The sequence below is a fragment of the Micrasema longulum genome, unplaced genomic scaffold (assembly GCF_059751315.1).
Source record: "Micrasema longulum isolate JH-2025_06_02 unplaced genomic scaffold, ASM5975131v1 h1tg000464l, whole genome shotgun sequence".
NCBI lineage: Eukaryota > Metazoa > Arthropoda > Insecta > Trichoptera > Brachycentridae > Micrasema > Micrasema longulum.
The window spans coordinates 144414-171086 of record NW_028277662.1 but is presented as its reverse complement, the minus strand read 5'-3'; the positions used below and the strand labels follow the sequence as shown (position 1 = coordinate 171086).

At 32.0% G+C, this 26673-nt stretch overlaps 1 protein-coding gene and 3 non-coding genes across 6 annotated transcripts in view; all 4 read right to left on the bottom strand.

The window, feature by feature from the left end:
• Positions 1–26673, bottom strand: part of nahoda (DOMON-like domain-containing protein nahoda) — a 151111-nt gene that overhangs the window by 20889 nt on the left and 103549 nt on the right. For all 3 annotated transcript variants that reach the window (XM_088226734.1, XM_088226735.1, XM_088226736.1), the window contains exons 4-8: positions 12693–12763; positions 10262–10359; positions 3620–3753; positions 2299–2520; positions 520–663 (exon numbers count right to left, since the gene is read on the bottom strand). In XM_088226734.1, coding sequence (XP_088082860.1) covers positions 520–663; positions 2299–2520; positions 3620–3753; positions 10262–10359; positions 12693–12763 — 669 coding nt within the window. The remainder of the gene's footprint in view (positions 1–519; positions 664–2298; positions 2521–3619; positions 3754–10261; positions 10360–12692; positions 12764–26673) is intronic.
• On the bottom strand, positions 12581–12653 carry TRNAK-CUU (transfer RNA lysine (anticodon CUU)). The gene has a single exon. It is a non-coding gene; the product is annotated as a tRNA-Lys (tRNA).
• Positions 13238–13310, bottom strand: TRNAR-UCG (transfer RNA arginine (anticodon UCG)). Its single transcript has one exon. It is a non-coding gene; the product is annotated as a tRNA-Arg (tRNA).
• TRNAS-CGA (transfer RNA serine (anticodon CGA)) lies at positions 25096–25177 on the bottom strand. Its single transcript has one exon. It is a non-coding gene; the product is annotated as a tRNA-Ser (tRNA).

Below are 26673 nucleotides of genomic sequence, written 5' to 3'. Positions count from 1 at the left end.
GGTACTGCATACTTTCAGCATGATTAGAAAAGTTAATGTTTAACCGGTGGTCGACCTGCTTAAAAAAAAATTGTTGGACCCTTTCTAGTCTATTAATACTTACATTATAGTAAGGTGGCAAATAGGAGTACAGTATCCTACCTTTACAAGAGCAACATGACAAAAGGACTCGACTTACTAGCTCCATATGTATAGATATATATTTATTTGATAATCACTTTTGAAAATAAAATAGGATAAGATTCATTAGTTAATTATACCTTGACAAAGAATCTTGTGTAGCTTTGAAACCGGTCAGTAGAAAAATTAAAATAAATTATTAAAAACTAAATTGTCTCATATTTATTTTATGAAAATGATTTAATTCCCTCTTCTTTGCCAGCTCCTTTTGAATATTTTATAAAGTTAAATTTAAAATCACTACTGCTTGTCTTCTTTCAGAAGATCGAAAATATATTTTTTTTCAAATCATTCATAAAGGGGCTCGTAATTATTACTAGAAAGTAGAATAAAACCTACCAGCATAGGACGTTCCATTTACGACCATCACAACCTCAATCTCCTTGTCTTCCTTCAGAATTCTCCAATGTAGTTTAAAGTCCTTAGACAATTGGCGACTTGTGTAGATGCTTAGGTCCATATTTGAACTTCTGAAGGGAGATCCTTGAAGAAAAAAATAAAACAGATATATTGTTTCATTCCTAAATACAAACCGCTGATGAATAAGCTACATTTGTCACCTTTTTCAAAATTTTGACAGCTTCTAGCTAGTGTAGTTTCTATAGTAAAAATTTACATATTTAATATGTATATTTATTACTGTCATAACATATTTATAACTCCATTTATTACTGTAATTCTTCCCGAAATTGAATTTTTCGTTATAATCTTAGTGTTGTGATGAAATGTAAGTTTCAAATGTACACATATATATTTTAGAAATGTTGATAATTAGTGTATAATTTAATAATAATTAGATATAAGTTCAAATTAGGACATTCATGTATTATGTTTGTACTATTTTAAGACTAAATAAAAATAAAAAAACAAAAAAAACAAATGATATGAATGCACGTGTATCTCTTTTTTCAAATTTTTGAGGGCAACGTAATATTTACTATATCTTTGATGTAGCTAATATAGAAATATTGTGTCTTAATTAACCTTTAATTACGTAGTTTAATTAGTAGATTATATTTTTTCTAGCCTAAGTTAGCATTAAGACAATTTTCTATTTTTTTACCTTCTAGTTTAAAAGAAATGTTTGACTTTTGTGCTATTAACTAAATAGTTACATATATTTTTAAAACTAGTTAAAAAAAAATGTACGCTAAGCCTACCTAGATAGACTCGTATACCCATTGTTTTTTTTAAATTAAAATATTTTGTCAGTCACAACCCATTTCTATAAAAAATATATAATAATTTTGAACTTAGATGCAACAGTTCACATATCTAGGTCTTCCCTTATTTACTTTTTTACAAAATTACTACCAATTTTTTAATTTCTTTTATCATCAACAGGATGAACATTCAACGTGCCCAAACAACGCTGGATGAACTCAGCCGTGACCGACTCGCAGCCCTCATCCAGTAACGCTGTCGCTTAGGGGGAGCTATATGGGCACGCACTCACGCTGCATTTTAATCGCTAGCAACACCGGAACTGCTTGACTCCGGCATGATCGAAGCACGCCAGAATCTCCGTGTCCCTCGTTGACTTCAGTTCGTTAGCGTTCTCTAAGACTTTTAAATACCCACATAATATAAATTCGTGTCACGGTTAATTCATTCAGTGTTGTACTTAATTTAATCGCTTTTTGTATAATCTTATTTATATTATATTTTAAACTTCAGAACAATCTTGAGTGAATCTTTAATTTAATTTCACGCAACCTTACAACAAAACTGCGGTAAGTTAAACCAACCATTTCATTCCAACAAAAGAGTTTACTACAACCTCATTGATTTTAGTTGAAAATGCTAAAAATGATTAAACAGTCTTGAAGATGCCTACGTAAAATAAATCATCATCATCATTCCCTTTCCGGTATTCATAGGGCACTGAATTGGTACACAAATCACAGCGTATCTTGATAATTTTTTGTTATATGAAGGTAAGATGATCAGTCTTACGTTTCAGGTACCAGTCGAGGGTCTATGAAATATTCTAGCGTAAAAACACCCTTGAAAATAAATATTTTACATCAACCATGTCGGGAATCGAACCCGAGACCTCTTGCATGGTGGACACACGGCAAGCGGTAGGCACTTCTCAGGTATTCTCTAGTCACTTACTTTTCCTGCAGCCAACTCCGTAGTACCCGGCCCTGCAGTAGCACTGCTTGGAGGGAGCTGTAGTGGAGTCAATGTCCTCGCACACTCCGTGCTCTCCGCAGTCATTGTTGTCCATACACTCTTCCCGGTACTGACAACGCGCGCCGTAGTACAGCCGGTCGCACTTACAGCGCGCCAGCAAATAGCGGCCGTGCCCAGAACAAGTTTCCCTGTATTCTTTTTCTGGAAACAAATCAAAAACATTTTGATATTTGTAACGCAACACTTTACTAACTTCTGTCGACTTCAATGGCGGAAATGGCTAAGCCAATCGACAGGCTTACAGAAGTCCTTATAAATTGGCGGTAAAGATTTATACACGGTGTTTTAGGACCAGACCGCGTAACTTTGGAGAAACATTCCTTATTATAAACTTTGAAAAAATCCTAATGATTTTTTTTCAAAAACTAGTTTTTTAAATGATAAAAAAATATTACTTTAATTTTAAAATGGAGACAATCCGTAATGTCACAGACTAACATCCCTTCCACAAAGCGGTGCGTATCGCTTTGTTGGTCAAATGCGTTTTTTCATCTTTTTTAAAAAATTTAATTGAAAAATGCGATTTTCCAAAAAATTTATTAGGATATTTTTTTAAGTACATCATTAAAAATTTTTCCTCTGAAATTTTGCAGTATGGCCCTGAAAAACCATGTATAAATTGACTGAGCTTTACCTCAACAATCTTAGAAACTATTAAATTTAAAAATAGATATGGTATTAGCATGACCTAGGCGGACATGGGAAGTGTGCCATTTTTAAGCCAGGAGTGATATTACCGCTTGCTTCTCGAATGCTTGCCTTTGCTGCAGGAACACATTAAAACTTGCCTTGAACACAGAATTTGATTTCCGGCCCGGATGTTTGAGGGAAAGTCAACAGAGTTATCTTCGACTACTGTCTATAAAGAAAAACCGATAATTGTTTACGAAAATAAGTATATTTGCATGAACATTTAAAGTATCTTCGTCAGTAACCTATAATTGAACATGTTTAGAAGAAAAAATTTAATTCATATTCTGCTTTTCATACAGAAAACTTAATTTTACTTTGAAGATAAAATTGAAGATAAATGTTAACTTTCCATTGTAATCAGGGCCCTGGTCTATTGTGATACAAAATTTAACAAGTTTCGCTAATCAGACGTCATCACCATCATTTCCCTGTGGTGCATAGGGCACTGGATTGGCATTCCAATCGTATCTACAGGTAGATCATTTTTGTTGCATGGAAGGTAAGATTATCAGTCGGCCTCATATGTATATATATGGATAAAACTTACTGTTTTGGATGTCAATATCAGCGCAAGACCAGAATCTGTAGTTACTGGACCACTCATCAGCTTGCCTTTGTAATTGCAAGGTGCAATTGCTGCACGTGAAGTCAGAAGGCAGGCGAACTTGGTACGATTGGGCTCTACATGCAACAAAAAATGTTCCAACATTCAATAATTATTTTTGTGATTCTCACATTTTTTTTATTTATTTATTATTACATATTTTTGTAAAGCAACACAAATGGGAATATTATAAAAAACTATAACAAAACAGGGGGAAATTTGTGAAGCGCCATATTCAATTAATTTTTATAACACTAATCATACGTAGAAACCGATTGTGCATTGAGAAGACTTTTGGTAAATAAAGGTCAATTATATTTGGGCTATCAAAGGATATATGTTGAGGATGCAAACCCTCTACTGCAGTGTTTTCACTGTTTATTCTTTGGACATTCGTCTGCTAGATGTCTCCACAAAGATCATACAAAACCTAAATGTTCTTTTTGTGCCGATGATCATTCTTATAGAGAATGTATTAAAAAAGACAAAAGCTCACCAATCTGTCTTAACTGCTCTAAATACAATGAAAAAAACGATTAAAAAAATGCTGTAAATCATCAAGCAAATGATAAAACATGTCCTATATATAAAAAAATGCTCTTATTTGCGCAGCAAAAAATTGAGTACTAGATATGGCTTTTTCATATATGGATGAAGATATTGAAATCAATTATACAAGAACAAATAAAATAGAAGACTGGATTATGAAACAAGATGACACAGTCACACACTTGACATGTGTCCAAATTAATATTCGATCTGTTACTAAATATTGGGACTCATTTATGATATATTTTAAAAATTGTTTGGATAAAATTGATGTAATAATGCTGTGCGAAACGTCTCTAAAAAGTGAGTTAGTCAACTTATTTAATATTCCGGGCTATAACTCGTATAGTTTTTGTAGAAATAAAAGATCTGGAGGAGGCATTCTGCTTTTCATAGATAAAAATATTGTTTTTCAACCTGAATTAATATGTTCTGTAAATTTTGAGAATATTTTTGGAACACTAACATTAAAAAATAAAACCAAAATTAACCTACTCGCTGCATATCGACCTCCAAATATGAATAAAACTTATTTTCTCAATGAAATAGATCATATTCTTAAAAGTAATTTTCAACATGTGGAAGCAATTCTTATGGGAGACATAAATTTAAATGTGCTCAATACTCAAGATCCTGTGATAATATCATATGAAAACTTACTTGCAAATAACCATTTTATAAAGTGTATAAATGATGTAACTAGGGAAGCGATTGTTAGTGGCAAAATTACTAAGTCTTGTATTGATCATATTTATGTTAGATTGATAAGTGAAAATAATATAGCTGCTTGTGTCACCGACACGATGATTGCTGATCACTTTATAACAGCAATTCAAATTATATTTGATAAAAATAAATCCATGCCTCAACAAAATAATTTTAATCGTTTGTCTATATTATCTCAAAAACATATTGATTATGAAATAAGGAAATATAACTGGAACTCTCTTATAGAAGAATCAAATTGTCTTATACTTTATGATAACTTATATGTCTGCTTCAATGAAATTTATAAAAAAAGTAAAAAAAACATACATTTTAAACCAAAAGCTAGACCCTATGCTATTAAAGAATGGGTCACAAATGATTTATTAGAAAAAATACGAAATAGAGACATGTTTTATAAAAGATGGAAAAGTACTCCTACAAATAAATCATATGAAAAAGAGTATAAATTGTTAAGAAATAATGTTACTAAATTAATTAAGATAAATAAAATTGCTTTTTATGGAAATAAATTCAAACATTGCTTCAATGATACTAAGAAAACTTGGGACGAAATAAATAAGTTGTTAGGGAAAAGGAGTAAAAGCAGTTGCGATGAAACCATAAATAAATATTTAATAAAGAATGATACTACTCCTAAAAATATTAGTGACGATTTTGTTGATCATTTTACAAAAAGTATAAATAACATGCTACATCATTGTAATAAAAAAACAATTGATGCGTCAATTGACAAACAACCGCAGAGCATGTTTTTGCCTAGAGCAAAAATAAAAGATGTCGTTAATATAGTTAAAAAATTTAAAAATAGTAAATCTGCTGGATTTGATAATATTAGAATGTATGATGTAAAAAAACATATTGATTTATTAGGACCAGTATTAACACATTTTATTAATTGCATTATACTCCAAGCGGAAATACCAGAATTACTTAAATATAGTATAGTCAGACCCATATATAAAAGTGGTAAACATTCAGACATTAGTAACTATCGACCAATAAGTATTTTACCTGTTTTTGAAAAAATATTAGAAAAATACATAGCTCAAAAATTAATTAATTATTTATCAAAATTTTCTATAATTGATCAATATCAATATGGTTTCCAAAAGAAAAAGAGTACGGAATTATTATTACAAGACTTTTCAAATGGAATAAATAATGAACTAAATAAAAAATATCACACCCTTGTTCTATTTATCGACAATTCAAAGGCATTTGATACAATTAACCATTCAAAATTAATAGACACATTAAATGACATTGGAATTAGAGGAAACCTTTTAAAACTTTTCAAAAATTATTTAACTAATAGAAAAATATGTGTCAAAGTATTAGATGAAAATAGTAAAATAGAACATGTTTCTTCGGGGGTGCCACAAGGATCAATATTGGGCCCTACCTTGTATATAATATATGTGACAGTCATGTATAAACTATTTAATAATGTCAAACACTATGTATACGCCGATGATACTGCTTTAGTTGTGTCTCATAAGGACCTCAAAACTGCAGAGAAATTATTGCAAGAAGACTTTTTAAACCTGCAAAAATGGTCCCATGATGCAGGTTTAATAATTAATTCAAAGAAAACCAAACTTATGCACATAAGATCACCGAACTATAAAACTCACACAACACCGTCAATTTTATCACATAACTATACGTGTATCCATAGTGATATTACGCAACCGTGCATGTGTGAAAATATTGAAAATATTGAGCAGTATGTTTATTTAGGTTTAACTATAGATTGTAATTTTAAATGGGATGTACATATTCGAAAATTGTGTAAGCGATTAAGAGCAATAAGTAATAGAATGTACATATTAAAATATTATGTCCCTGTTAATACTTTACGAATTATTTATTTATCTCTCTCTGAATCAATTATACGATACGCCATAACTTCCTGGGGGTTATCAAGTGAAACTAATATTAATTTTATTCAAACCTTGCAAAATTCTATGATCAAATTGCTACTACATAAAGATGTATACCGCCAGAGACACAATATTTCAATATCATTAATGTATAAATCTGTAAATAAATTATCTGTTAGGGCTCTACTTTGGTACAAATTAATTTGTCAGCATGCGTCGCACTCCGAGTATAAACTCAAGTTGGTACATGATTACAACACCAGGTTTACTAGTATGGAAGGGCTAGCTGTTCCTAGATACTGCAATAAATATGGCAAAAGGACACTGCAATACAGTATACCTAAAATATTTAATATGTTACCAAACAATATTAAAAATACTGAGTTAAATACAGGAGTTCGACGTTTGCTCAAATTATGGTTATTAGAAAAAAGTTTTTTGTATTAGTGATAGTTTTTAATTTTTCAAAATGTAATCTGTAATTGTTTTTCAAGTAAAATTATTGTTAATGTAGGCTAAGTGTAAATAATTAATGTAATTTATAAGAACCTGCTGACGAGTTGTATGTATGCAACTCAGCAGGACTTTAATTTAAGAATTTTGTGTAAATATTTTTGAAAAATAAATAAAAAAAAAAAATAAAAAAAATGCATCCTAAGAAACGTTTATTTCATATGCAATGATGTTGATCTGTTTGATACAAATATTTTTTTTTTTTTTTTAATTCTGGTACTTTTTTTTCAATATATTTACCAGGTGTGTTCAGAAAATAACATAATATTATTCAAATATTTACAATATTTGAATTTGTCCAAATGTTTGTAGACAAAAGACTGGATTTCACCCCCTAGGGAGACATTAAGATTAACAAATTACAACAGGGATGGACGATACCTTAGAAAAGGGAATATGAAAGTCTAGACATTTACAGGGCTTATGACCTGTCATTGGCTGGTTTAAGTGGCCACTTTACACACTGTGTAACATTCACCATTTTGCCTATGTTTGAACATCCATACTTCTTCATTTTTTCCATTTGTTGATTTTAGTGAAGTTAAAGAGCTGAAACCTTTATTGTTGTGAAATCCAGTATTTCATCTACAAACATTTGAACAAACTCAAATATTGTAATAAAACCAACTGGTCCACGAAGAAGTTTAAAAATTGAAAAATTGTTTTCAGGCGTTGCCTAGTATGTGAAATTATTCAGTCAGATGGATCTCTTCACAACAATAAAGGTTTCAGCTCTTTAACTTCACTAAAATCAACACATGGAAGAAATTAAGAAATATGGATGTTCAAACATAGGCAAAATGGTGAATGTTACACAGTGCATAAAATGGCCACTTTAACCAACCAATGACAGGTCATAAGCCCTGTAAATGCCTAGACTTCCATATTCCCTTTTCTAAGGTATTCTCCATCTCTGTTGTAATTTTTTAATGCAAATATTTATTTAAATGCAAAAATTCTTACTCATTAATATTAAATGCACTCTTGTACAAGCATTTCAGGTCACACCTATACTATTCTGAGGATGAAGACAAATATTTTTTACAAAACGTTAATTTGAATTTGACCATACTTTGTACGTATGTACCCGCCATTTTCATTTCATGTATCCGCCATTTTCATTAATTGGACGCTTCCCTGTTTTTTAGGGTGGCGGAATACTGAGAGAGTACTGTACTTTCATACATTACGATATTGAATCAACTAATAACATATATCATTAGTATGTTTGTCAATATATTTTCAAATATTTGATGATATCATATTTTTCTGAGAAAACATTAATGTAAATATGAAATTCTAACCCAATTAAATTAGTACCTACTTTTACCTAGAATTATATTACAGGTTATTCTTGCATTATCATTATATACTGTCTACAATATTATAATTAATTATTACTGCAGTGACATATTCTTATGACTGTCATTTTAAATTACCTATATTCGTAAATTTGTAAAGTTATTAGTCAACATTATTTTTATGATGTCCCAAAATATAATGATTAAAATAGTGTTGCAAATTCTGAATCAAATTCAAAGCTGACTATCATAACTTCACGTCCATAATTATAAAAAGATATAAATAAGAATATTAAGTTAAAAAAAATCTAAAACAGTAAGAATAATGAATATAATGTTGTATGAGCATAATTTATTTGGGATTTTTACAGCTATTTACATAAAAAATAGGTAGAAATTAATTAACAATACTAGAGCCAATTAAAAAAATCTACTGTTAATCTAATAATATATTAAAAAAGAGTTTATAAAATTGTGTGTGTGCAACGTTTGTGTTCATGTATGTGTATATGAATGTGTGTGAATGAATGTGTAAGGATGTGTTTGTATCGGCGCGTAAATAAAACAAATAATTTAAAATGTATATAGGAGAGAACTGGGAAAGAGGTTTGACTGTAAAGAAAATAAAAATAAAAATGCTGCAATGAATCCCTGTTTCTTTGTATTACATATTTGTATTATTTATTAATAATTTATTTACCCATGTTTTTACTTGACAGTGCACTGCACATATGCACATATTAAAGAACTCACTTTTTACACAAAGTGTAATAAAGTGGTTACTCAAACCAGCCAATAACAGGTCATAAGCCTTGACTTCCATATTTTTACTTCCACACCTTCATTTCTGGAAGTATGTATAATCCAAATATACTGAAAGAGGTAAGTTAGTATGTTCCCAATGATTATACTAGAGCGAGATCTTATGCACTGTTTTACACACCCAGAAGCCGTACAAATACATGTCAGAATTCACCCATTAATAGGGCAATTCACTAGCTGAATCAGGCTTGTGCGGATAATATGGATCTATTTTTCTGTACATATCGGCAGTTTAGCAGCTATCTGTTTTCTATCCATTAACTTCTAACTTATATTTATAGTCTGCATTACAAAATGGGTTAAACAGCCCGTCAAGTAATGCAGACGACAATTTGTTAAATAAATATATCTCTACCTCAGAGGCAAACAGATGCAAATCCAGAATTTGATAAAATGACATTTTGATTTTTGTATCCAGTTTATGATCATGTCCATTGATTTTGAAGATATATAAGTCTTATCATTAAAGAACCAATGTATTAAGATACTAAAAATACAAATAAATGTTATAAATTATTAGAAATCACTTAGAGAAAGTAGATTTTTTAGGCTTGTGTTGAACATTTGACGTTTGGATTTGCATCTGTCTGCCTCTGAGGTACAGATATATTTCTCAAAAATGTTTTCCCTTTCAGTTGGAATAAATTTCAATCTTAATAGAAATTAGTTAGAGTTCCCTAGGGAGTGAAATCTACCTATGTATATTAACATTTTTTTGACAAACTCAAAATATTGTTGATTGAATAATGAATTCAATAAAAAAAATTTTTTTTTAAATAATCACTTACGTAACATCATCCTTTAAAAATTTGGATCCTGCAACAGATGGAGTAAGATCCAAAACTGATCTTTCCAAGTGGTCCAAAATTTGCAAACCGAATCCTCCCTGAAAACAGAAATAAGAAATTAAAGAATGTGTAAGAAAGAACACATTGAAGTGTGGAGATAGAATTTTTATAGAATTTAAAATTTAACAATACAAAGATTGAAAAAAATCTATTAATTTTTTTTTACATAAAAACATGAATAACAGTAATAATATTAATAAAATTATAAATAAAGTTGTAGGGTCCATAGTCCATAGTCGATGACACACATGTGTTAAATTAGTTCACCTAAAAGAGACTAATGACCGACGATGCATCATTTTCAATCGAATCCTATACATTTGTAAAAATTCAACTCTTGAGTATTTCACATGAAATCGGAGGGCATCGCCCTGCAGTACATTCACATCGTCCCTACCATGAAGAAATGAACTACAAAGGAATATGGTATATAAAGAGACCACAGGACGCAGCCAACATCAGTCAGTTCAGTTCACGTCAGACCAGCTCGACGACATCACACAGTTCCAGCATGTAGTTCAAGTGCAGTTACTTCAACTCATCATCGCCGCTACGCTCGTACTACACAACCAAGTGCTGTATCTTATTCGCCATGTAATAAATACGCATTAAACACCAACCTCTTGTCTTCTCTGTCAATCTCTAACTGGGGTAGGAACTCCAACCAAACCCTCAACTACCTATTCCTACAAAGTTATTAATAAAACTTCTTGGTTTAGTTTTACTTTTTTATTATTTTGACCAATGAGCACTTTCGCCTATGTAGGCATCTTCAAGACTGGTAAATTGTTTACAACGTTTACAGCTTTTATACTATTTCTAACATATTTTGGAGATAAGGAGATCAAATAAGTATTTTGACAGGGGAAAGAAAACATTAATATTTACTCATAACTAGTTTGCTAAAGACTAGGGAATTAATGTATCATTCCCTAATCTGACTAAAAAATTATTCAAAATACAAATGACTGTTTGCTGATTCAGTCAGATATTGATTCTTTTAATATGTGGTGCAAAGCCAGCTACCTAGAAATTAATATTAAAAAATGTAAAATTATGTCTTTTTACAGAATGAAAAAACCTATCTCCTTTGGTTACAAAATAGAAAATATCAATTTAGATGTAGTCAAGTCTATTAAGGACCTAGGAGTTATCGTGGACTGTAAACGTACCTTTAATGAACATATTGATACTATGATTAACAAGTCACTAAAACTCTTGGGTTTTGTTAGCAGGACATCTAGTGACTTTACTAATATGTGCATGGTTAAAACACTATATTGCTCACTTGTTCGTCCTCTTTTAGAATTTGCATCCGTGATCTGGTCTCCCTTCTATGTAGGCCGGATAAATCATATCGAATCGGTGCAACATCGTTTGCTAAGAAAAGTAGCATGGATGATTGGCCTCGAGAGGGGAGACTACACATACGGAGAAATGGAGTCAATGTTGAAAATCTCAAGTCTATGAAAACGTAGAAATAGCATTGACTCCATATTTATGTTTAATTTGCTAAATTTATGTACCATCGCTACTGGAACAAGTGGCATTCAATGTTCCCATCCGTCGGTTGCAAAATAATAATGTGCTGTTCCTCGACCAACACAGCACAAACTATGGCTTGCATGCACCCATGTCCCGATTGTGCCGTATTGTAAACTCGAGACAAGATCTGGACTTTTTTTGTGTAAGTCTTTTTATAGATTTAAAAATTCACTAAGATAGACCGGATCATGTCTTGAGGGAGTAATTTTTATTTTTTTTGTCCTAACTTTAATTTTATTAAGTTGTATTTTATTTTATTAAGTGCATGTATTTATTATAAGAAATTGTATTTACCATCGTTAGAATGGACTGCATAAGTCCATCAAATAAATAAATAAATATACCCGGACGCGATATAGGTGAGTGACAAAATTTAAAAATAAGTTATCAGAGATACACCAGTTATGTAATTTATGTACATTTGATTGAAGTGTATTGCAGCCATTTTCATATATTATGTCATTGTAGATCATAATAGCATCAACATAGAATAGAATGGCGTTCTATCCTATTTGCCTAGTTCCAGTCTCATGGTTTATAGTTACGAGATGAAGAAATATTTTTTTAGATACATTGCTGATACTCTAGTTGTTACAAAAATGGTGCTAGTGAGCAGATAACCATAATTTTGTATCAGTAGGGACCGATATATTTGAAATTCAGAGTAGGTAAAAATAAAATATGATTCGTAATATTAAAACTTTAAAAAATATTCGCCCAACGTGGGGCTCGAACCCACGACCCTGAGATTAAGAGTCTCATGCTCTACCGACTGAGCTAGCCGGGCCGGTGTACGTGGCGTCAAAAGTGAGTAGTATCAACTTACTCTGTGCGCATAAGCAAGATGCCAAGTCACGTTGATTGTTGATCCTGAGAGGAGAGACGTTTTGATTGAACCTGTAAAAAATAATATATTTAATTAGGATATATGAATAACACAAAATAATTGTCTAAATCAGACAAGAATATACAATAAAGTATATTTATTAAATACGCCCGAGGGCTTTTACATGACAGGTGTAATATTAAAATTCAAGCTTTTCATGGTATTCAAGTCTAATATACATAGGTTTTATTGTTTTTTTTAAGTATCGATATATATCATGCTTTATATAGATATACATAAATAAAGATACACAATTATATAAAAGTAGGTAGGCGCACAATTAAATGTTTTTGAAAAATTATTTTTAAAAAGTTTAGACAAAAAATTGAAGTATACAGTAGGTACGTAATTAGAAATGATTAGATTTCCAATAAAGTACGTCCTAGAAATATCCACAGGTTCTTATAAATTCCTCAGAATTAAAAATAATAATAATTTGACAAGTACCTTATTATTAAAAAAATAAATAAAAAGCTAAAGGATTTCGACCGTGACAGGACTCGAACCTGCAATCTTCGGATCCGAAGTCCGACGCCTTATCCATTAGGCCACACGGTCAGATTCCTGTGTCTACAATATTAACGTATTCAAATTGTAATCGAGTATGCCGCGCATGCTTCAAGGATTTTACAAGGCATGCGCATTAAAATTCCTTTGGGTTATTTTTTGTACGACCCGATGAATCATGTTATAATGAAATACATAAAATAAGCGTTATTTCCTTATTATTGCTGTTTTATCGATCAATGGAAAAACAATAATACAAACAAGCAAGGACAAAAAACCTGCTCGCTAGGCGTTGCGCGCCGCTATAAATTAAAGTCAGAAAGTTTTACGATAACTTTTAGACTTTAATTTTAAGCTTCGTCCGTTTGACGTAAGTGGCGTTTGCGTCGGAGCTTAGCGTTGCATATGGCGCTAATTCTGACTATGAAGTAACTAAAAACCAAGCAATTTGAAATGTTTTAAATAAAAATTATATAATGTGAACACTAAACACGTATGTATCTAATATAATAATAATAATACATGACATTTGGATTTTTTTTATTGATTAAATTCTAGCCGGTTTTCGGGCTCAGGCGAATGTGTGGTAAAATATGCAGGTTACGATAGGTGCACAAATATCACCTCCGTCAAGGAGCCATCATACGTAAAAGAAACTGTGTTTTGAGTTAAGTATGATATTAAATAGAATTTGGAATGTAGTAGTAAATTATAATAGTCCAGAAACCGCGTACGCACATTAAACTGAAGCCGAAAAAACTAATCAAAAATGAGTAGTTTCACGTTTTGGCCATTAGTTACTCTGTAAACGTAGCTTAGTACGCAACTGCCGATTTAAACTCAATTACGCCGTGTTGTGTCGGTTTCAAGTGTCAAAATACTGCTGGGATTAAAAGGCAATACGGTAGTTCACATGTCATGTGTAAGTAGCGAATCCACAAATAATATTATTTAAGAATTCGATTATTTTACCGTCTGTTAAAAAGATTGTTTCTCGATGAAGAAGTTCGGTGCTACGGGAAATTGGATAGAAAAATGTTTTCTTACACGCGGTAAAAATTAGAACATTTAATTGTACGGCAAAGTTTCTCGAAAATGTATGAAAAAAAAATCGTAAAAACACATTTTAATAGAAATAAACTTCTTTGAAATGTTACAGGTTCTGGTGCACACGTGTTTAGAATGGCCAATCAATTATGTGTTATGATAGAATTCCGTTTAGCGTGTTTTGAAAGGTGCGAGCCGTACGGGGTTCTATTTTTTAAATTTCAGATAAACTCGCAGACTTGAACTTGTGACGTAACGGGCGTTATAATTTCAAAATAACAAAACTTTAAAAAAATTATAAAGACGATATATTTTTTAAGTTATTTTGATGGTCTATTAATAAATTAAAAAATGAATCCGCTGAACTTCGTCATTGGTCCGGGTGTCGTGGTGTATTATTTATAACTTCCTTCCATATCCCCCCTTTCCCACCTGTAGCTCAATCACAAATTACTATCGACGTGCTAATGAGCGACGTGATAACAATTTCTCACCATGGTTGTTTATCGTATTCGCGATTGCAATGGAACATCCGTGAACACCTAATATTTAATGTCAAAATATTTACGTTTCGCGACGTATAATCCTGCTGCGCACACATATCACATATTTGAATGGAAAATATTACGAAACTGCCATTTTTATTTATGAATTTATTATTGATATTGCAGTCGTGATAGTAATATTATTATGTAATGTTGTATTATTTTTTATAGTAAACGCCGATTTTTCGCCAATGAACTGTATTTATTTACGAGGAAAACGAAAAACAAACCGACACGAGCGTTGACTTAGAGATTACACACGCGTTGACTTATGACCACGATAACTTAAGCATGTTCATTATTGTTCATTGTGATCGCTCAAATGCTTAGCATGTTTTTAAGCACGTCGATATTTATTTGTGATTGACCTTCTGCTTGGTACATTAAATCATTTTTTGAATCTGCTCTAGAAAACCGCGGTAATATTTAAAAATCGAGTACCAGAGTAGGCATTATGCCTAATTATTAATTAATTATTAGGTACCGATACATCCACATGTTATTACAATGCACTTCGATTTTTGTTAATGAATATTTAATCCTCTTATGCGAGTATACGCCTCCAAAATGCGGGTCAGATAAAGTGTGCCGAGCATTAAAAATGCAGTTTGAACAGTGCCCAGCATATCGGCAGGTCAGTCACCTGCCAACAATACTTGTATTTATTTATTTATTTATTTATTTTACAGAAACAACCAGTCAACAATCATAATATAATAACATAAAAAAGATACGGTTAAAAGACAGACCAGCGAAGTTTCTAAATAAAAATTATACATATTGTAGTACAACAAAAGGGTGTGTATGTGTGTGTATAAGAGTAAGTGTAGAGGTGTATTTGTGTGGGAGTACGTGTTCAGGTGTGTGTAAGAGTGAGCATCATTAAATAGCAAGTGTATCGCAGCCAGAAAAAATTAGTCTTAATTTATTTTTAAATAAATTAAGGGGTACGTAAATTATATCAATAGATGAAAAAAAAACATTATAGTTGGAGCAAGAACGATAGAGGAAAAAGTGGTGTGCATAGTTAGTGCTGCAGACTGGCAGATGGAATAAATACTTATTTCTTGTTACGCGAAAGGGGGCATTAAGATTAATTTTGGAGAGTAGGTTAAAAGAGTCTACTTTATTATTTAATAATTTAAATAAATAGCATAATTCAGATATAGTGCGTTTATTTTCAAGGGTAAAAAATCCATTTTGTTTAGCAGATTGGCTGTAAGTGCAAAGCGTTTTATTGTTTTTATAATCTAGATAATTAAAAAAAAATCGTTGAACACTTCCAATCCTTTCAATGTTTGTTATGTATTGTGGGCAAACTTTCTTGGATATTTGCACAGTGCGATAGATCGTTGACATTGGCAAAGATCTTTGCATCATCAGCAAAAAGTAGACATTGAGAAAATTTAAAGTACTGATTTATATCATTAATATAGAGATAAAATAAAATGGTACCTAAATGGGAACCCTGCGGAACACCAGAGCTGCAGTAGTTGAAACTAGATAAGACACCATTTATAGCTACTGCCTGGGATCGATTTGTTAGGTAAGAATTCAACCATCTTAAAAGATCATCATGAATTCCACAACATCCCAGTTTATGAAGCAAGGTGTTATGGTTAAGTACCTGAAGCGAAAGACTGATCATCTTACCTTCATGTAACAAAAATGATCAAGATGCGCTGCGATTGGTGTGCCAATGCAGTGCCCTATGCACCATCAGCTACGGAAAGGGAATGATGTGTTTTATACCTCAATTCATTTGTTAATAGCCTATCAAACTAAGTAAATTATTTTTATTATTTTTATGTATCGTATGATCATGACTTCTATTTATTAAAGTTTTGTATTTTTTTTAATTACTCTGCGCGTGACTTCACTTGTTTTATCACCGTTGTCTTGATTGGTGAGTTGGCTTCCCGAATATCTGAAATCTATAACACCCTATCACTGTTGATTTAGAAGAACTTGTGACGTTTATATAAAGTAAGTAGTTTTTTTTTTTAACTTTTATTAATTTTTTCATACATTTTCGAGAAACTCGCCGTCGCTCTAATTTTTACCGCGTGTATGAAAAAAATAATTCCCATAGCACTGAACTTCCTCTTTTTGAATTATTCAGCGAGATGGATGTTCTACATATGGGGGATACGTTAGGGTTAACGGCACGCTACTGTACGTTATCGATAATTTCTGTCAGGTGGTTCATTTCGCTGATAAATAATTTAAGTATGACGAAGGCAAGACGGAAGAAAAATTAGATAAAGGGTCTTATATTTGTTTTACTGGCGTAAACTAAAAATACCATTAGGCGTCTAGCTGACTCTCCGAAACATGGAAAATGAGAGCGTCCGAAAAAAACAATACTTTCTAAGCCTGTTATTATTCGACCTAATCACGTTTTAGATATACTAGAAAATTAGGCCCAAACTCATGAAATTGATGCTATTTTCAGCAATTTGTTATTTTGCAGAAATTTTAGTAGAACGAGTTGTTTTATCCATAGATGCCATTACTCTTACTTTATACAAGTCATGTAGAACATGTGGAAATAACGTCTTTTTCTCTCTCAGTTTTGCACTTCTAATGAAAGATAATTCTATGGTGTATGTATTGGGTCAGCAAATAAATTTCGATCCCTCCTACGTATAATGTAATAACCTACAAATTACGGACGCCTATTGTCGTATCTCATATTTTTTTAGAAAGTCAACTATTGTATGAACCCTTGCGATAATTTTCGCGGGACTAAAGATATGGCCGTACAAGGTCTGAGTATCAGTTAAGATTGTGTTCTCCGGACTAAATTATTATGTATTTTAAAAGTCCATGTTTTTGTATATTCTTTCCAAAGGGAATACTACTTCTAAGAAGAAAAAAAATTAAGGTAACTAGAGCACTAAAATGTGATTTGGTCTGAGAAACTTAATCTACTTTATATAAAAATGAAACTCTAACAAAAAAATATCGTAAAATAACCAAAGCCCATATTCGCATGAAGGATAGCAAATGCTTGATTACAAACCAGTTAATTTCATTATGTTAGTTTGATTTCTGTATTAATATTTGTAATATACACTAGGCACTGCCCGATGTAAGGAGTACCGCTTTACCCACCGTTAAACTACTGGGAGTCATCCTTAATTCTGACCTTTCTCTTGACGCTCAAATTAGTAGAACGATTGGTTCATGCTTTTACCAGCTGAGACAGATTAAATGCATACGCAAAAATTTGCCAGCTGATGCCGCCCGTCAATTAATAAATGCGTTTGTAGTGTCAAGAGTCGATTATTGTAATGGTATCTACGCAGGTCTACCAATGAATAAAATGACTCGCCTACAGGCTGTATTAAATGCCGCAGCGAGACTTATTTTTGGAATCTCTAAATTCAGTCATATCACTCCACTACTTCGGGAATTGCACTGGCTACGTTTTCCACAGAGGGTGGAATACAAACTCTGTTGGCCTATGTATAAGTCACTGCACAACTCTGCTCCAGAATATCTAAGGGAACTCTGCATTCCAGATGAACTAGCTGACAGACGTCTTACGCTTAGATCAGTAACATCTACGTCGAAAGGAAAAGTTATTATACCTCTACGCAAACAGCGCACCAAATTCGGCGAACGTGCATTTGCGGTCGCAGGCCCTACGGCATGGAATGCTCTCCCAGCAGAAATCCGAAACTGTGAGAGTGAAGTGATGTTTCGGAAGAAACTTAAAACTCACTTGTTCTCTAAATCATTTAAATAAATTCTTAGCATGTGGTGGAAAAGTAATATGAAAAAGTACATTATTTTTCTTAAATTAAAAAGTTAAAATTAAATTTATATATTTATTTAATCACTTTGTAAAGCGCCCTTGAGATATTATATTACAAAAATAGCGCTATATAAGTTATCCATAATAATAATAATTATTATTATTATTATTCGTATACAGAATAACAACGTTTATTATCGTTAGTGCTTCTCACGATTATATACATCGTTTGTGAGTATAAAATAATTATCGTATGTTACACATACATTTTTTTTACTATAATAACTGAGGTCTTCAGGGTTATATAATGAATGACTGAGTCATTATATAACCCCGAAGAGGGCAATGTGAGTTGCCGAAACTAGATGGTTGTGATAATAAAAAAGTGCTTCATAAAACAAAGTAATGTTATTTATTCCTTTAAATAAAACAAAACAATAAACCTAAACCATCAAAAGTGGTTTGCCAATATTTTATATTACCTTCTTGTGATGAGGAGGCCACAGTAACCCCGTAACAAAGAAACCGCGTTTGATTAAATATTACAATTGACCAAAAAGTAGTGTAGACACCTACATTATTTGATGTACCTACAATGTGCTCTGTAATGTCATGCAGCAGAAAAATCAATCGTTAGCCGATGTGTATTTTCTGCGGCATGATAAATATTGTATGCATCAACGGCTAGATTATTTACTGCCACAATGGTTCTACACTGGGACAAAATATGAGTCGTTGTGATTTTATGAAGAAGTTTCATTCACAACTTGTAGAACTATGGCTCAAAATCCGATTAGAAATTTGCACAATGCCAACGCACATAAATAATGGAATTCAAGATTTACTAGCTGCAAAGAAATATGAAAGTCAAAGCGGGGGTCCGTCAACGTCCAGCAATGATCTTCAACCTCTAGAGGCACAAATAATAAGAAAAATATAACATTTTGAGCTTTGTTCCTATAAAAAAAAGGCGCATTCGAAAACTGACCCTTCAAAATGTAACAGCGCATTTGTAGTGAACATAAATTAGATTTTTGAGCAACTTGCGCTTTTAAAGGTAAGTTTTAACTTTTTTTTAATTAATGACAAACTTAAAATTTTAAAGTCATGTTCTCCAAGTTCTAAAAATTAGTGCCATAATAAAAATATTTTTTATAACAATACGGTTTTCACAAAATTGATATAAATTAGTTTTATTATCAATATAACCTTTGCTTCATATACAGGGTGTTCTTTAAACCCTGTCACATCCAAAACCACGATGATCAGTATGAGCAAGAAGACATATTGGCACATTCAAATATTTTTTTAGAACGACTAAAATCTAAAAAAAAAAATTTAGAAAAAAACAAATGGTTGCTTACTTCTGCAGGGGAGAAGCGAGGGGGGCGTGGCCGTGCGGTTGACGGTGTATCAGACACCCCCCTCCCCAGAGTAACAGGGTTTAAAGAACACTCTGTATGTGTCTAATAAACATAACAAAAACATTTGTATTCAAAGTACATTGTTTTTCATAAATTACAAATTAAAGTTTTTTTATTTTTTTTATACAATCACTTTGTAAAGCGCCCTTAAGGTATATTACGAAAATGACGCTATATAAGTTATCCTTAATAATAATAATATTTAATTAGAAATATCCACCACTTAAATTGCTCGTCGAATCGACGAATGGTTAGATTTAATGGGGTTTGTACGAACGTTAGGTGTCCAGCGCAGCGGTGCTATTCTAAACCGCTCTCGCAGCCATAGAAAACACTTTATCTCATGTATTTACATTCAAAATACGCGAGACAAAGGCTTTTTCTACAGCCGCGAGAGCGTTTGAAATATCACCCCTGGGTTAAATAAGAAATCTCTCCATTTTGAAAGAATTTAACGCTCTAAACATGCCTGTGAAGAAGCGATACTTAAAACTTGCAACGTATTACTTGCTTCAATAAGGACGGAAGGGGTTCAAAAGTACAAACAGGCTTTAAATAGGTGAACTAGATTATCATCTCTAGGGCCACAACTCTTAGGATCTAAATTGATAAGATGGGGAAAGAACAAGATTTCTTAGCAATTATGCTACCAATCACAATAAAACAACACTGTGGAATGTCTAAATCTGTACCTGCGCGAAACAATAGTGTTTAATTTTACACCTATATTGCTGTCAGATTTTAGGGTCTGGTTCTATTTCCGGTTCACAGCCTCTAAACACAGCTGTCGAATATTGTACTACGCAGTTTATTTTCAAAACAAAGTGCTTGTAAAGTTGCTATATTGTCTCGATCTATTTATTTATTACTTTGAGGTGTGGGATTCTTGCAGTGCGTACCTATTTTTTCAAATGTACATAACCCAAAATGACATTGGTTCACTTTGACTGTTTACAAGAAGTAAGAGCGTTATTTATAAGATTTATCTTCATCAAACCGTTTTGAAAATGTTACCGTAAAGAAAAAACTAGTTATTAATTTATTTATTTATGTATAAGAAAAATCACCTAAGCCAAATTACAAACAAATATTATACTTAAACGCTAAGGATAAATCAAGCACGCAAAGAAGTGCGGTATAGTGGAATAACATAACTCTTTTTTTCTATGATTTATTTTTTGCCCTTTAATAATAAGGAATATTTTTGTGTTTTTTAAAAATATTTTTTATTTCCTTTTTTAATTACTATAAAAAAAAAATACCATATTATCTTTTACAGAATACTTTTTTTTTCTTTCTTATGTTATACAAAATTATTATAACTGTCCATTATTTACTTAAGGAGCAAAAACTCTTTAACATTCTCTTGTATACCCACGAACAGGCCATGCCTTTGTGGGATTATAACCACTTACCGACTTTTTTAGTCTACCGGTTTTGAGACGTACGTCGCTTCGTCAGGACACTCACAACACCAACGTGCAAATACTAAAATACACCTCCACCACCACCATCACCGTAGAATATATAGTATTTCCAAAAATACATAAATCACCATGTCTAAACATGCACTAAGCTTAATTAAAAAATATTTAATCTGATATTGAAGAATTGGTAGGGAGTTGAGAGAGTAGGATAACAGATTAATTACTTTTGTGAAACTGTTCTAGCAGTTGATTGCACTAGACTGTTTGCCTACGCTGCTATAAGCCGTTATTTAGAAATTCAGGAAATAGTAACTGTTACTACTACTCCTTTTAAATAACCGAAACGCCCATCCCTAGTAGTCATATTATAAACTTCAATTATTGTTCATCTAGCTAAAAGTTCTTTATTTTACGATGTTTTTAAGTCAGATTTTGATGTTCATTAAATGGTTAGCTGAAGATTCTTCGATATGCGATATGCTTTTTAGCACATTCCTTGCTAATGTGAGAGTATTGTTTCTCTCCGACTGTTATCTTCATACATACGCCCATACCATCTGCGTTATCACTTAACACAAGCAGCACTTTCGTTATTATAATGTGTATGCTAATTGTAACCGATTTGCGCGCGTTTTTATGTATTAACTTAGTTTTAGTGAGTTCGTTTAAAAAGTTTTTTCAATTTTAGAAATTCGTAATCATCTTTAACAATCGAAAATGTGAGCAGCTGAAACAGTGCTTTATCTTTTTTACATTTAAATTTACTTATATACCTATGTACCAGTGGCGAATGGTGATTTTATTTACAGGTAAGCTATAAAAAATATCATATATTTGTACCTACATAGAAGGTACATAATATAATGTAAGTAATATATACTATAAATTGATATTTTTCTGTGGTTCTGTGTGATACAACAACTCTCATTCGTGAAATTAACTCAAACGACGTAACTTCGTGATAAATTATATTATCTCAATATTATCCATTACTTTAATACATCTCATTTAAAAATAAATAAACAATAGCATTATGAATTCAGTCGATATTAGGTATTAATTGAAATGTCAACTGGCCGAATTGTTTTAGAAATTAATAGTGCTAAAAACGGCCGCGTCGAGCGCCATATGTCCTGCAATATGACTCATGAACCTAATAATGGTCTTATGTCAAAAGCACCATCTCAAAAAAAAATAGCCCATAAGAAAAAATGTTTGAAATACTGTTTTCCAAATCAAAAATCTCCAAATAATTTGTGTAATCTGCAAGTTTAATCTAGGAGAAAAAACCCGCACTGGGGTTAAGACATTCAAAATATAGTATACTTATTTGTTTGAAAAAAAAATCTGGAATAATCGGCTAGTTTCTTGGCTTAACGCAGGCGCTTTATTTATATTATTATTAATACTTATATTGTGATAAAAAATACTAAGAGTGGATATGATTAAAAATAAATAGTAATTATTTATTTGTTTTTCTGTAAATAAAGTTACAGTAAAACATAATTATGGTCAGTTAAACATAATGGTAAGCTGCGCATAATCGCTTCTATACACGGTTCGCCCCTGCTATGTACAATGTTGTAACGGAAAAATAACGGCGTGATATCTATAATTGCGCACAGAAAAATATACATTATTCTACACTACTATATTATCTACAAAAACATATTTGATTAATTTTGATAGGATTCGTAGGTTCTCTTAAAATACAAAACAAAATGTCCACCGTTCTCAATTTATAGATAAACGACAAAAGCTGTGAAAAATGAGCATAAAACATACTAACAATGTTTTGAGTATGTCCAAATGCTTGCAGACTGGCTGGATTTCCTCCCTAGGGAGTTATTCATGTTTAAATTTGTTGTAACAAAGAGGAAAAACATTTTTTGAGAAGGGAATATGGAAGTCTATGTATTTATAGGGCTTATTACTTGTCATTGGCTGGTTTTAGTGGCCACTTTACACACTGTGTAACATTCATCACTTTGCCTATGTTTAAACATTTACATATCCTTAAACTCTTCCATCTGTTGACTTTTGTGAAGTAAAAGAGCTGAAACCTTTACTGTGAGAGTGAGATTCTTCCGGCTGAACCAATTCACCTACTAGGCAACGCCTAAAAACAATTTTCCATTTTTTATACACCTTCTTTAACCAGGTAGTCAATTCAACAATGTTTGAGTATGTCCAAATGCTTTCAGACTGTCTGGATTTCCTCCCTTGGGAGATATTCATCTTTAAATTTCAACAGATGGAAGAGTTGAGGAAATGTGGATAAACATCATGAACAAACATAGGCAGAACGGTGAATGTTACACAGTGTGTAAAGTGGCCACTAAAACCAGCCAATGACAAGCCATAAGCCCTGTGAATGCTTAGACTTCTATATTCCCTTCTCAAAAATGTTTTCCCTCTCTGTTGTAACAAATTTAAACGTACTAACCTTGATACATTAACCCAGGCCCGGTGGTAGGATTCTCGGCCCCCTGGGCAACGAGTGCACGGCCCCTCTAACCCCCTATTCACGCTGTTTATAGAGATTTTTTTAGCGCTAGGTGTAGCCAGAAAAAAACCGCGAGAGATTCAAAACTTATTAAATAGTGAAAAAATCTAAGGCCTGTTGTTTCTATTTGTATTATTATAGTAGTTATGTGTTAGCAAATTTAATAAATAAATTGAAAAGCAATAATTTAAAAAAAAGCCTCCTAAGACCCAGGCCCCTGGGCATTTACCCCAGATTTACAGCTCGACGTGTCTGACATCACAAGGCATGTTACGTTGAGTATGTCCAAATGAACTAGAACTCCCATACATTAAACTATGTCATTTATTTGTCATTAACATAACGACTAATTATTCGCGACTTATGTCAGGTTAAATAATAACGAAACATTGTCAAAACAATGATAGCACGACACAGAACCTAGAATTCTGACATTTGACATACATAATTCAAAGAAAGTCACGGACCGTATTCGATTCTCGCTTTTTAGACATGCATGCATAAATAAAAAGCGCTATGTCCGCAATTACGTAATTTTTCATGCAACCCTAAGGTAAAAATGCAAACAAAGGGTTAAAAGTCGTTGAACTTAGTACACAATAGTTTGCAATTTGTTATCACATAAACCGCTATTAGAAAATTTATTTAATTGATTGAAATAAGGACTAATTTATTGAAATGATAATTAATTTATTGAAATGAGAATTAATTTATCAAAAATAATGATCAATTTATGAAAAATGATGATTAATTTATTTAAAAAATAAGATATGTTTATTAAAAAATGAAAAACAATAAATTGAAAAACGAAAATAAATTTATCTAAAATAATGATTAATTTATTCAAATCGACGAGACGAAGAAATTCTTAGGATAGGGAATGGAAATCTAGGCATTCACAGAGCTTATGACCTGTCCAGTTTAAGCTTTCACTAAATATATGTGCATCTTGCATTCTCTTATTATTTATTACGTAGCTTAACATGTTAGAATTTTATTGAACCTTATGGTTTTCTTATTGATTTTAGGTATTCAACATTTTTTATTTATTAATTACATGCGGATATAAGAGCTTCACTATTTTTTTAAAATTACGCTAGACAATTCAAGAAAAAAAAAGGATGCGCAGCCGGTAGGATTCGAACCTACGCTCCCAGAGGGAATCTGATTTCGAGTCAGACGCCTTAACCACTCGGCCACGACTGCCGGCAGGGGCGTGGCCTGGAAAAGGCTACTTGATCAAAAACCAAAAAATAAGTAAGAATCAGGAAATATCAACATTTTTTTTTTTTTTTAATTAATCACAAAAATGAACGGTTTAAAAAGAGTAAAACGGATTTCCACAAAGTATTAAAAAATTAGTCATAATTATCTAAATAACTTCATGGAGTCTATCATTATAAAAGTGCATAAATTTACTGTGGGAATTTTTCATCATTATTTACATAGTTGGACATCTGAATAACTACTTATTATAAAGCAATGAATATGCTGATTAGAAACGAAAACTAATTAATTATATGGATGAATATTGATAAATCCTAAGGATAAATCGTATTGCGTGGGAATTAAAAAAAAAAACAACTAATTCAAATACGTTTTCATTGACATTTCAAATAAAAATTGGTATATTTTAATAATTGCCAGTGATTTTACCGGGGAATAATAATTGCTAAGAATAGTTTTGAAACGAGAATAATTTTACATTAAATACAGTGTTTGATATGACTGTTATTTTTTTTATAAAATAGACAATATTTTGCATAGTTAAGCGTCTCCGTGTCCAGCCGGATAAAAATACAGTAAAATACAGTATATGAATGTAAAATTGAACCAAAACCTTGGACGAGTGTTTCCTACTCGATGGATGCTTTCCGATAAAAAAAAATGAATAAGGAAATCGAGTGAAGATAAATCCACCCAGTTATGTAGTGGTTGGCCTAAAATTCCTGAGGTCCTGAGTTAGATTCCTGACAGGGTGAATTTGAAATATTTATTTCAGGAGTTGTTTAAACTACAATATTATATTATTCTAGACTGGCATCTGAAGCGTAAGAGTGATCAACTTAACTTTTATATAAAAGATCTAACTACACTGCATTTGTTTTACTAATATAGTGCCGTATGTACCACTAGATGCTGATATGAAGTTTTGGTTATAATGTATTTAAAACAATTTTGTAAGACATTTTTGATTAGATAAACATTAGTGGTTAAAAACAAAGTTGTTTTATTTATTTTATTAAAAAATATAACATTTATATGTAAAAAACCATCACGCCTTTTATCTGTAGGAGTAGGCAAAGAGGATATGACGCCACATCACTCTGTCTGTGTATACGGGCCTTGCTTTCTCTTCATTTAAATATCTTTTTTGCACGTGCGCGCTGTTTGCCGACTAATATGTTTGACATATCCATATTCATGTATTTCTGTTGGATTTGGTCACGGTTTGTCTTTATCTGTCTTCTTCGTTTTCTATATTCATAACATTAGCATCGGTAACCCTAGAAACAAAATCTACGTCGAATCGACAAAATCGATATAATTCGCTCGGATATGGCGCCACTGCGCTCGCCGTTTCTGCCAACTCAGCCGATGCCCAGAGCTTGCAGGAGACGCCTGTGCTGCTCAGGTAAGTGCACTACTTTCGTAAATATAAACCTACCGTTCGTTGAAATGACGTATGGTTATTTTTAATG